A 12,502-nucleotide genomic window follows, 5' to 3' on the forward strand; every position below is an offset into this window, starting at 1 on the left:
TAAAATTTAAAAGTCACAAAAAATAATTTTTCAAAAAATGCAGTTCAACTTTACAAAATAAAAAATTAAAGATGGAAAAAAGTCTTTTGCAATAACACTCATATCATTTTATTCAGGAAAGTAGAAATTTTATTTTGGTATTAAAAATTAAAAAAGTCAATATTTTAATGTTTTTTTTTACTGTCAGACTCCCCTTAAGAATAAGTTAAAAATGCGAACCCCACAGAATAGGCGAGTGAAGATGCTTAAAAATAACTGCAAATCTGCTTGATAAATTCTTGTTCAATGATTTGTAGTTTCAAAGAAATTTTTTTATTACTCGATGGAATAATCACGAGCGACGAGCGAAAAAAAATAATGTACCGACATAAACTGCGCAAAAGTACTACCTGAGTTAAAGGATCTTTAGGATCTTTGTCTTCACAGGCATTACAGCCTAATTTGCATTGCTTTTTAGGCGGTGGTTGTGATGAACTGCAGGACTGTGCAGAACGGTTGTTGAAGAAAAAGTTGATGCTTTTCTGAGTCATTGTACGCCGCAAAAACTAAAAAAAAAATGTTATAAGTTTTCTCCTTAAACCCAAAATGTTTTTCATCACTGCCATTCCTAACTACTCACTCACGATACTAGAGATAAATAAGTTTATTTTAAACAGTTCTGTAGTACGGCTCACAAAGTTTATTGGACTTAAAAGCAAGACGTACAGCTGTTGAATGATGACATGTGGAAAGCGCTCTGCACGTCAGGTCGTTACCGTTAGGTAGAAACGAGGCGGGGTGAATGCAAGGGTCTGAAGGTCAGGTAGACGAGGGTGGACAAAAATGGAGCGTAAGCTACTGCAATAAGCGGAAACATTTACTGGTCTTATATCCCACAATAATATTTCCGCTATCAGCACTGTGAAACGTGAATATTTAGAAGAAGTCGTATTTATTGTGCCTGAACACTTATCGAAAAGTCTTAATTTATTTTAAGAATAAAGTAACGCACAGACAAGAAAATCCCACAAAACCATTTAGCATTGCAATGAAGACAATGCCTCTTGTTCATCTGATGCAATGGCCGGGCAAAACCATTACTTTGCCCGGCCATGAAATGTTATGGCCGGGCAGTCGCCTGGGTCGCCCCCCCCCCCCGGTTCCTACGCGCCTGGCTGTGTATCAGTGTGGTGTGGTGGTGTGGTGTGGCAGCTTGGTGTGGTGGTGTAGCAGTGAGGTGTGGTTGTGTAGCAGTGAGGTGTGGTTGTGTAGCAGCAAGGTGTGGCAGTGTAGCAGCGAGGTGTGGTGGTGTGGCAGTGAGGTGTGGCGGTGTGGCAATGTAGTGTGGTAGTGTATAAGTGTGGTGTGGTGGTGTGGCAGCTTGGTGTGGTGGTGTAGCAGTGAGGTGTGGTGGTGTAGCAGCGTGGTGTGGTGGTGTAGCAGCGTGGTGTGGTGGTGTGGAAGTTTGGTGTGGCAGTGAGGTGTGGCAGTGTGGCAGCATGGTGTAGCGGTGTTGCAGTGAGGTGTGGTGGTGTTGTAGTGATGTGTGGTGGTGTAGCAGGGATGCGTGGTGGTGTGGGAGCAAGGTGTGGCAGTGTAGCAGTGAGGTGTGGCAGTGTACCAGCGAGGTGTGGCGGTGTGGCAGTGTACCAGCGAGGTGTGGCGGTGTGGCAGTGTGGTGTGGTGGTGTAGCAGTGAGGTGTGGTGGTGTGGTGGTGTAGCAGTGAGGTGTGGTGGTGTTGCAGGGGCCCTGTGTCGCATGATGACATGAGTGTAGCAGCGTGGTGTGGTGGTGTAGCAGGGTTGTGAGTTGTTGTAGCAGGGATGTGTGGTGGTTTGGCAGCGAGGTGTGGTATTGAGGTGTGGTGGTGTGCCAATGAGGTGTGACAGTATGGCAGCGTGGTGTAGCGGTGTTGTAGCAAGGTGTGGTGGTGTAGCAGCGTGGTGTGGTGGTGTTGCAGGGGCCCTGCGCCGCGTGAGGCCATGAGCACGGGGCGCCGTGGCCATGAAGGCCAAGCATCTGGCGGAGGACGTGCGCGGAGACCTGCTGGACCGCCTGCTGGAGCTGCGCCTGGGCGAGGTGTCGCGCCTGGGCAAGTGCGCCCCTGAGGCCGCCAGGCCGCCCAGGAAGCCCAGCTTTAAGACCAAGGGCCGCGCCAGGACCTCCAACGTGGCCAGGCTCGCCTCCCGGTTCACGGAGTACGAGCCCCAGGACTCGGCGGGGGAGCCGCCCCAGAGGCGCCCCGTGGCCCGGCACTCCAGCCTGCTCAAGATACAGCACGTGGGCAGCGTGAGGGCCGCCATCAGGATCTTCGAGGGCGGGCTGTCTGCGCCCCCGGTGGAGCGCGGCACCGACAGTGGCCCTTCCAGCTGCGAGGGCCAGGCCAAGCGCGCACGGCTCGATGGGCACCATGTACTTGAGGGCGGCCATGAGGCGCCCGAGGACAGCGACCCTGTACCCCCGCCAGAACCCCCTGCTCAGAGGCAGGACGAGGACACTGATCCTGTCCCGCCTCCAGCACCCCCTGATCAGAGGCAGGACGAGGACACGGCCTCGTGCGCCGTGCGGCCCAACCACTCCTTCCTGTGGGGCCGCCCGAGCGCGGCGGACCCGGGCCCCGACCAGACCCACCAGGCGGTGCGTGTGTTGATCGACTACGCGGACTACGACGACGCGGGCGCGCAGGACGGGCACAGCTACGAGTACTGCGAGTCGGCGCCCAGCTACGACGACTGCGAGGGCGAGGGCTACGAGTTCGTGGGCGAGGCGCAGGCGCCGGCCGCCGAGGCCAACATCTACGACGACGTCAGGTGCGCGTCCGACTGCTACGAGTCCGTGTACGCGCTGACGGCCACTCCGCCGGCCAGCCTGGCGGGCAGCTTCTGCGACAAGAGCAACAGCCTGTACGGCGTGGCGGAGCCCCGCTTCGACAGTGCCTCCGTGTCGCAGGCGTCCACGCGTGAGTTCAACCTACCGTCACACTGCTCTTCCTCAAGTTTAATGTAATAGCTAATCTTGCCCATCACTAACTTCAATTCTTACTGAAGTAATACCACCAGCTAGCCTTTACATTCAACAGGGGTGCAGCTACAATGATTATTCGTGCACTTCACTCTATGGTCATGCATAAATTCTCTTCAGTATTACTGTTCACAATAAGCAGCAGTTATAAGGCTCGTGTTCTCTCTCTTCTCTCTGATTCAATGAGCCTTATGTAACTATTGTGAGCACGGCGGGTGCATTTTTGAAATTCGCTACATATTTTATTGAATGCCTCATCTCATAGAGCCCAAATTTGCAAAGCGACCTTTTCAATTTTGTAAGCATGAGAATTCTTAAGTATTTTTTATTCTTACGTATTCACCCTTAACATCTCTAATCACATCGGGAAAAATAAACAAAGTCCAGATCGGGTTGAAAACCATCTAATACGACCAACTTCCGACTAGCTCAACGACACACTTTTTCGGCCCGAATGCCAGCTCATCCTTCACCACTCCTCCCAAATATGCGTCATTTTAGTGTAGCTTGGGAGTCAACTTCCAGATCCACAATAACTTCCAGGCAGCTTCGTCTATGACCAGAGGCTAGGGCTACCCATCCCAGCATAGTCACCACCTCAACCCCCTGCCTCACTCAGCTAACCAGACAGTTGGCTGTGTTCTTAGCCCTTTAACCTTAACAGCACTGCTGGCACCTACCCCGATCTCCCACATCACACTGGGACCCCTCAAAATACCCAGTGAACCCGTAGTTCGGTGGAGGCCTATCCAACCTCTCCTAGCTGTCCAGGCTAGTACTGGAGCTGTGTCGTCACTCATCACGACTCTTCAAAGGGTTAGGGAACCCTAAGAGTCTGCTCCAAGCGATCGGAGTACCACCACCAAATAGTGAGTCTTACCCAATCAGATCCAGGGTCTAGATGAAACCTCAATGGGGATCCTTTCACTTTAACGGATCGTTCCTGTACTACTACCAACCTCAATGTCTTTATTGGACATAAACTGTTCGCCAAAAGCTAGCCGACTTGCACTGTATCGGAGTCACTCCACTGGGTCTACCTCATCTCCTCGGATGATCCGCCGACCCGCCTTACCACTGCTCGGCGGTCTTACAGCCGGTTAAGGCCCGGATGTGCCCGGACTCATTCGACAGCGACCACAAAATCAGTGGCTAGAACTAACCATCCAGCCATGTAAAGTATCAGGAAGGCTTTAGAGTTGTCTGTACTTCCAACAACCGCTGGGCAGAGCTCAGACGGTTTACAGCCCTTTAGGCCCGGGTACTCCCATTAATGCCAAAGGCATTCTTAGTCCTTACCATTACATGGGCCATTCCTCATTCACTATGAGAGGCCTTAGGGACCCAGACACCAGGGCTTGGCAGTCGAACCCCCCAGTAAGGTTTCAAACGCATCTGCTGTTGTCCGCATATTCAGCGCATTCACCAATTCTGGTCCCAGCCAGGCAATTGAGGATTCCATGAGGCGAGCTCAACGACACACACTTTTCTGGCCCGAAGACCGGCTCACCTGCCACCTCCCCCCCCCTATGTCTGCTCCCTTTTAGGGTAGAATAGGAGTCGTCTTACAGATCTTATTTAATCCAGAGACCAACATCTGAATTAGACTTGGAAAACATGTCTCCTCCACTCTGTCCAACTTGCAGACCGCCAACTGCCTACGCAAGACTATGGACAGAGTTTCACAGGAAGTTAGCCTCAGGTTTCCACCACCCGGCAGGCACAGACTCAACCATTACGTACTGAATTCGGAAACTGGTGACCACCACTGTCTACCACCAGACAGGCTTCAACCAACTAACTTGTCACTGAACTGAGCCAATCCGTGTAGGAAACCAAAACCAAGCCCCAGAGATTAATGGCACTACACACCCCCTCCAAGTAGACAATTTAAAGTGGAGGACAAGGATGGTTCTTCAACCAGGGTGATCGGTACAGACACTACAGAAGCCAGGTATGATTTCCAATGACAGTCAAAATGGAGCATGACTGGACAGAGCCGCAGCTACCAAGACCCAGGCACTACACACCATTTCCTAGTACACCATTTAAAGCAGAGGACCAGGAAGATCTTTCAACCAGGATGATTGACACTGAAGTTCCAGTCAACATCAGTTTAAGTTTAGGCCCGTCACCGGACACAACTCAAACACCAGCACAAGCACCTGGGATCACCGGAGCACAACACCAAGTCAATCAGGAGTAGGTCCATGATCAAGCTGGTGGAAGCAGTTGGTCTGCTGTCTCCAGCCGACCTATGACCCCCCTTGCAAACTCTCGGAAGAGTAGCCAGCTTTTCCTCCGAGCCACCATGCTCTCGAGGGTAAAGTCACACCCAATCAGACACATCTTCCATCTCAGCTGTTCGCAAAGGTCCTCAATCTTATTGAAATGGTACAGTACATGATTCACATCGTCCAGCATGTGGCAGTGCCCACAGTCCGGATTCTCTACTAGACCTAATTGGTAGAGTTTGGCCTAAAAACTCCCATGACTAGAGAGTAGCTGAACCGTGGCGTGCGTCAACTCAATGTGCTTGTACTGAAGCCGATCTTACACTCTTGGAAATACCGAGTGAGTTAACTTCCCCTTTTCAGAGGAGTCCCAATTATGCTGCCACTGCTACAATGCTAGCTCTCTCTGTAACTTAAGTCCTCAGGTCTGAGACCGCCTGCTCAACGACACAGTCACCATAAACACTCCTCTAGGAGGTTAAGTCCGAACGTCATGCCCGCTAAACGAAAAGTCCAGTCGTGTCCCCAACAGTCCCGCCAACGGCTAAGTCCTGTTCGGACTTGGAACATCTATCAGCAGCAGCTGGACTTGTACTCTCGTTGACATGCCACACTTGGACGTGGGGCTGAGGTCGGGCAGCGGGACATCGTGGAGACAGGTCGGAGCTTCTGGTGGCGTCTGCCCCCGGCGACAGCGCCTCTGTCTGGCGAGTGCCTGCTTGCCCAGGGCTTTGAATATGTATACTGTATAGAAGTCGCGAGTGGATAGGATTTATTCTACGTTTTTCAGAAGCGTATGATGAGCAGCTTGGGAACTTCACAGCTGCAGTGCGCTGCCGTAACGCCCTGTATCGTCTTAGTTGTTATTTACACGTTAGAGCGCAGCACTGTCGCCCGCTGTCATTCCCCCGCACCCCCATCTATCATTCACTGCAGCTAGAAGGTCGTTCAACGGGAGGGGGAAGGGGTGTTTGAAGAGTTCGACACTTGTCCGCTAGGGACCACCACAAGTCGATGCCCTAGAGATGGTGGCGATTGCGGCGGTGAATTAACCAACTACCTCAAAACCGTATTAGAAATTTTAACCTGGGCTGGCGACTTCTATACAGTATATATATTCAAAGCCCAGGGGCCAGTCAGACCACCCCAGAGTATCTATCTGCTGGTGGCAGCAGTGGCCGCCTTCCGGTATGACGTCAATACGTCCCCTCGCGTGCTGCCTCGCAGGTCGCCTGGAGTGTAGGCTTCCTCGCGGACACGCGAGTATCGCGGGTTGCCGGCTCCACAGGCTGAGGGAACTGTAGACAAGACAGCTCCCTCGGGTTTAGGCACTCAGGGCACAATAGTACAATTTGCATAATGCAGTATTCAGTTGTAAAAATTGTAAAAAAAAAAATGTTTTTCCACTGATGGGATTCGAACCAAATCATAAACAAATCCACTTTGTTTGGAAACGCAAATCTTGTTACTGCTCTAGAAAAAAAACTATGATAGTGATTGAGATTGTGTGTAACCACTATAGTAATAACAGGTTTATTATGTATTTTTAAGGTGTGCCGTGTAAGGTTATTATTCCATATCACGTATCCAAATTCATCCCTTGATCCTGGTGGCATTATACAGTATGGTACATGATGCTTGCTGTTTTAATTTAGTAAGTTTAAAGATTGTTTATTAAACACCCCAGACTTCCCTGGCTAGCTCAAATATTCGGCCTGGAGTGTACATTCATAAACACTTGCATAAATCACTCGGACACTGCAAAATCACGTTAGTTCCCTTTCGACAATTTGGATAGGTGCTTGAATAACGTATCTCGGACACAAACTGATTCTATTTTTGTTAACGTTTCACGAGCATTCACAAGTCGTACTTGCCATTTTGAGACCACGAGAACAAATAGGTGTTGAATCTACAAGCAAGTCGCACATAACCTCTTCACAGACTCCCAGAACGAACAAGTCGACAGTTTGTAGGTCCCGGAGGATGAATATTAAACGTTAGTTCGCAGTGATGTCCCGTGGTCGCGCACGAACTCGCGGTGCAAGTCTGACTAAAGTCCTCGGAACAATGGCTGGATCACTCGAGCATTGCTGTGGGTCCAATACAGGCGACTGTGGTCCCAAAGGTGTAAGCACAGTTGGGAAAGATGAAACACGTTGATTATTTAAGGTAGCGCCGGGACCACAGCCGTGGAGTTTAGAAGACTGTCTGTAGCCACCGCCCCACACGCCACAGATGCTGACTCCGCCCCTGAGGGAAGTGGGGGGTGCGCAGACCTCTCCAGCCAATCACAGCCCTCGCGAAACATCGCGTTACACAGGTGTCCCGCCCCTCGCAGCGAAACTGTTCCGGCAAAAATAACGACAAAAGAAAAAAAATTCAAAGCAGTCATGAGGACTGCCGACAGAAGTGAAAACTTTTAAGCAATTTTTACGAAAAAATATTATCACACAACAGATTTGTTTATTCACGTTAGTAAAATAACTCCTAATTTAATATAAAATATGCATTGCATAGTAATTGTAGGTATTAAAAAAATAAATACTGATGATCTTCATTTTAGGTTATATTACTACAAAGACACCGCCGTCTTCGTTATTCAAACTATATGAGAATATTAATATATTTTATACTCACTTGTTACTGCAAAGTAATCGTATACTTAAGATTTAAAATAAAAATTGAACAAAAACACTATCTGAACACTGTATACACACCACACATTCGATTCACATATGCACAGCACTGATGTACAGGGACTGAAGACGCGCACCACTGAGTGTGTGTATACATATATACATACACATTCACGTCACGTGACCATGTCGATGACGACACTTCCATGAATTTACTCCCTGTCCAAACCTTCCTATAGAAGTTTTCATTTTAAATATCGCAAAATCTGGTGACATCATTTTTAAAAAATCACAAAAAAATACCTGAAAAAATAATTAGCCAATCACGGCGCATGGCAGCAGCACTTCGACTGACTCCAGGGTCGTTTCTCGTGACGAAATCTGTCTCTCTCTTTCTAATTATTACTCAACGGGGAAACACAGAACCATGACGAGAAAAAAAAATGCATGTAGAAGTAAAAGAAAATTACGCTAACACGTAATTACGAACAAAACAAAAACAGGCAACCCTTAAAAAAAATATGTGGAAGCGCACAAAATTGTTACGACACAAACAAACTGATAAAAATAACCTCTAGGGGCTTATTCACCATAATGTGAACAAATTGTCAGAATAACTGAAACAGCATGAAACAATGTAAATTATGATCTAAAATGTAGAGCAAACACGTAAACACTTCGTAAAATAATAAAAAGTTGTTATTTAAATTATGTCAGAAAACCTATCCAATGTACTGAACATTATGAAACAACATAATCTTCAATTAAAACGTTTAACAAGTGAAGACAGTAGCTTGGGTTGTTACAACTTGAATACCATAATACAAACCGACTATTTCACAGGTCTTGTGGGAATTTTTTTCTTTCATATACAGTTTAGGATCATAATCAATTTTTGTATCACAATTTTTTGTTATGGCCAGGATCCTTCGATGTACTAAATTAAAAGTGCAGCTAATATCGCCCTTCATAAACTTCAATTCTAACTGAAATAAAACCAGATATTTATTTTATTTAACAAGGGTGCAACTCCAATAAATTGTTTGTTTATCAATGAATATTTTGTAATAAACGTAGGTGTATTCCATTATAAAGTTATTTGTCTTTAACTTTGGTTCTTTTGCAAAAAGGTGCGGGTGTTTACGTCTGTGGTTTCTGGGTCTAACATTACAAATAAAACTCCGCACACGTCCCTTCCTTACTTGTGATCACAATTCGGCGCTTTTATGAAATGCAGTATAGATTGTGGTAAAATCAGTGTAGGCCATTTTTATTTCTTATTGACAGTAGAAGTGCTTAAAAAACATAAAATTTAATTGTCTGTGGTGCGAACTGATATTACGTTTTTTACAAATACAAGTAAGAAAACTGTAGATGCGTTAATAAGGGATAGAAAATTAATTCTGCTTCTGTAGTTTTTATTTTTGTAGTTCTTCAACCCATTGCCATACAAACTAGCATTAGCCTGAACTTTATTAATGAGAAGTTCTTCGCCGAACTCGTCCATTCTTAAATTAATTAAATATTGACCAATGTACAATAATAACATTGAACATAAACACAATTATATCAATTTATATAAACAGACGAAGGCACACTAACAGTTTAATTTAAACAATTTACAACAAATCAAACATCAAATTGTAGGTATACTAACCTAGTTTTTCTTATCTTTAATTATACATCCAATCTAAAGTCCAATTCCTCCCGCACTTTGTTTAAAATGTCCGTAGTAATGGAAGCAATAGCCTCATCAATTCCGTGTCTCAACTCTGGCACATCATTAGGTAGCGGCGAAACGTAGACACTACATTTTATAAAGCCCCAAAGGAAAAATTGTTTGTCTGTAAAGTCGGTTTACGGACGATAGTTTAACGTGACAACGTCATAACAAAACATTGATGAAATGATTGCATACTTTATGAATAAAATTGAATCTTTTATTTTAATAATAAAAGAATAAATACTTGAAATTATACTAGTAATCAGATTTTTAAAATGCAAGAATAATTAACCTTTATTGCCGAAATTGTGGTTGTAATAAGCAATGAAAACCACATTAACTTTTCACTTCACTTTATAAAGAGTCGAGTGGAAGAGAGATAGATGCGGCGCAAGCGTACAATGAGCGTAAAGGGACACAGCGTAACGGAACAATGTGCGTAATGGGATACTTTTTCGTGCGTGCAGCCGGCGTTCATCGATTTATTAGACGTCACGTCAAAAAAATCGCATGGCGTTATGTCAGGTGAACGTGGAGGCCAGCGAAAAAGAGCTCTGTCATCGCTACCATTACGACCAATCCAACGCTCGGGAACCCGACGTTCAACCTCTCTCGTACAAAGAGATTCAAATTAGGGAGTGCTTTCCATCCTGGTGCCAATTAAAGGGTACAGGTTCACCCTCTACTTACTGGGGAAAGAGCCATTGTTTCTGTTGCAAGCGAGAAAACAACACAGCAGTACTCGTGCATGCGCTATCTAAATCTGTTTGAGTTACTCTTTGATTGTGACATTAATAAAAAAAAACACTCTAGAACACTTACAGTTGGTACTATTGAAATTTACAAATGGGACATTCTTTTATTGACATACTTAATTTTTAGGATACATTATCTTCGCAAGAACCCTCGTCTTATATGTAATATCTTTAGTTGTGGGCAGTATATATTGGCTTAGTTACGCGTTTACTGTTAAAGTTGACTTTTATTATTTACTGCATGCCATGAATAATAATACATTTGATAGAGATGAATACAACAACCACAGACAGTAGTGTTATAAAGCTAAAAGCTTTTATAATCGTTCAAAAACTTGTCTTTAGTACGTTATTTTGAAAGCATTTAAGTTACTGATAAATTTAGAATTGTGAAGCCTTGCTGGTGATATTAAGCTCCTCCAGGGTTAAACATATGGCATGAATTAATGCATGTTGGGAAGAGTAGCGGGCAGTTATGCAAGGTGGGTCTTGCTTGCTGCAGTAACGAAAGACTAGTGGATGGCCAGACACGAGTGGATGGACATGGAGTATATACAGGTATGGTGGGTAGTGGACAGTGAGTGTATCGGGAGTCACACGGCAGTGTCTGATGGCAGCTGGGTCAGGCCTGCTGCAGTGTCGGCCGACTAGTGGATGGCCAGACATGAGTGGATGGTGGGTGTATCAGTGAGTATATCGGGAGTCACACGGCAGTGTCTGATGGCAGCTGGGTCTTGCCTGCTGCAGTGTCGGCCGACTAGTGGATGGCCAGACATGAGTGGATGGTGGGTGTATCAGTGAGTATATCGGGAGTCACACAGCAGTGTCTGATGGCAGCTGGGTCTTGCCTGCTGCAGTGTCGGCCGACTAGTGGATGGCCAGACATGAGTGGATGGTGGGTGTATCAGTGAGTATATCGGGAGTCACACGGCAGTGTCTGATGGCAGCTGGGTCTTGCCTGCTGCAGTGTCGGCCGACTAGTGGATGGCCAGACATGAGTGGATGGTGGGTGTATCAGTGAGTATATCGGGAGTCACACAGCAGTGTCTGATGGCAGCTGGGTCTTGCCTGCTGCAGTGTCGGCCGACTAGTGGATGGCCAGACATGAGTGGATGGTGGGTGTATCAGTGAGTATATCGGGAGTCACACGGCAGTGTCTGATGGCAGCTGGGTCTTGCCTGCTGCAGTGTCGGCCGACTAGTGGATGGCCAGACATGAGTGGATGGTGGGTGTATCAGTGAGTATATCGGGAGTCACACAGCAGTGTCTGATGGCAGCTGGGTCTTGCCTGCTGCAGTGTCGGCCGACTAGTGGATGGCCAGACACGGGTGGATGGTGGGTGTATCAGTGAGTGTATCGGGAGTCACACAGCAGTGTCTGATGGCAGCTGGGTCTTGCCTGCTGCAGTTTTGGCCGACTAGTGGATGGCCAGACACGGGTGGATGGTGGGAGTATCAGTGAGTGTATCGGGAGTCACACAGCAGTGTCTGATGGCAGCTGGGTCTTGCCTGCTGCAGTTTTGGCCGACTAGTGGATGCCCAGACACGGGTGGATGGTGGGAGTATCAGTGAGTGTATCGGGAGTCACACAGCAGTGTCTGATGGCAGCTGGGTCTTGCCTGCTGCAGTTTTGGCCGACTAGTGGATGGCCAGACACGGGTGGATGGTGGGTGTATCAGTGAGTGTATCGGGAGTCACACAGCAGTGTCTGATGGCAGCTGGGTCTTGCCTGCTGCAGTTTTGGCCGACTAGTGGATGGCCAGACACGGGTGGATGGTGGGAGTATCAGTGAGTGTATCGGAAGTCACACAGCAGTGTCTGATGGCAGCTGGGTCTTGCCTCCTGCAGTTTTGGTCGACTAGTGGATGGCCAGACACGGGTGGATGGTGGGTGTATCAGTGAGTGTATCGGGAGTCACACAGCAATGTCTGATGGCAGCTGGGTCTTGCCTGCTGCAGTTTTGGCTGACTAGTGGATGGCCAGACACGGGTGGATGGTGGGAGTATCAGTGAGTGTATCGGGAGTCACACAGCAGTGTCTGATGGCAGCTGGGTCTTGCCTGCTGCAGTGTCGGCCGACTAGTGGATGGCCAGACACGGGTGGATGGTGGGTGTATCAGTGAGTGTATCGGGAGTCACACAGCAGTGTCTG

At 47.2% G+C, this 12,502-nt stretch overlaps 1 protein-coding gene across 3 annotated transcripts in view; it reads left to right on the forward strand.

Annotated features, from left to right (window-relative positions):
- LOC134538883 (rho guanine nucleotide exchange factor 15-like) overlaps positions 1-12,502 on the forward strand; it is a 134,293-nt gene that overhangs the window by 40,487 nt on the left and 81,304 nt on the right. For all 3 annotated transcript variants that reach the window (XM_063380473.1, XM_063380474.1, XM_063380475.1), the window contains exon 2: positions 1,941-2,939. In XM_063380473.1, coding sequence (XP_063236543.1) covers positions 1,985-2,939 — 955 coding nt within the window. In that variant the 5' untranslated portion in view covers positions 1,941-1,984. The remainder of the gene's footprint in view (positions 1-1,940; positions 2,940-12,502) is intronic.

Source organism: Bacillus rossius, chromosome 14, assembly GCF_032445375.1.
Source record: "Bacillus rossius redtenbacheri isolate Brsri chromosome 14, Brsri_v3, whole genome shotgun sequence".
In the NCBI taxonomy this organism is placed as follows: domain Eukaryota; kingdom Metazoa; phylum Arthropoda; class Insecta; order Phasmatodea; family Bacillidae; genus Bacillus; species Bacillus rossius.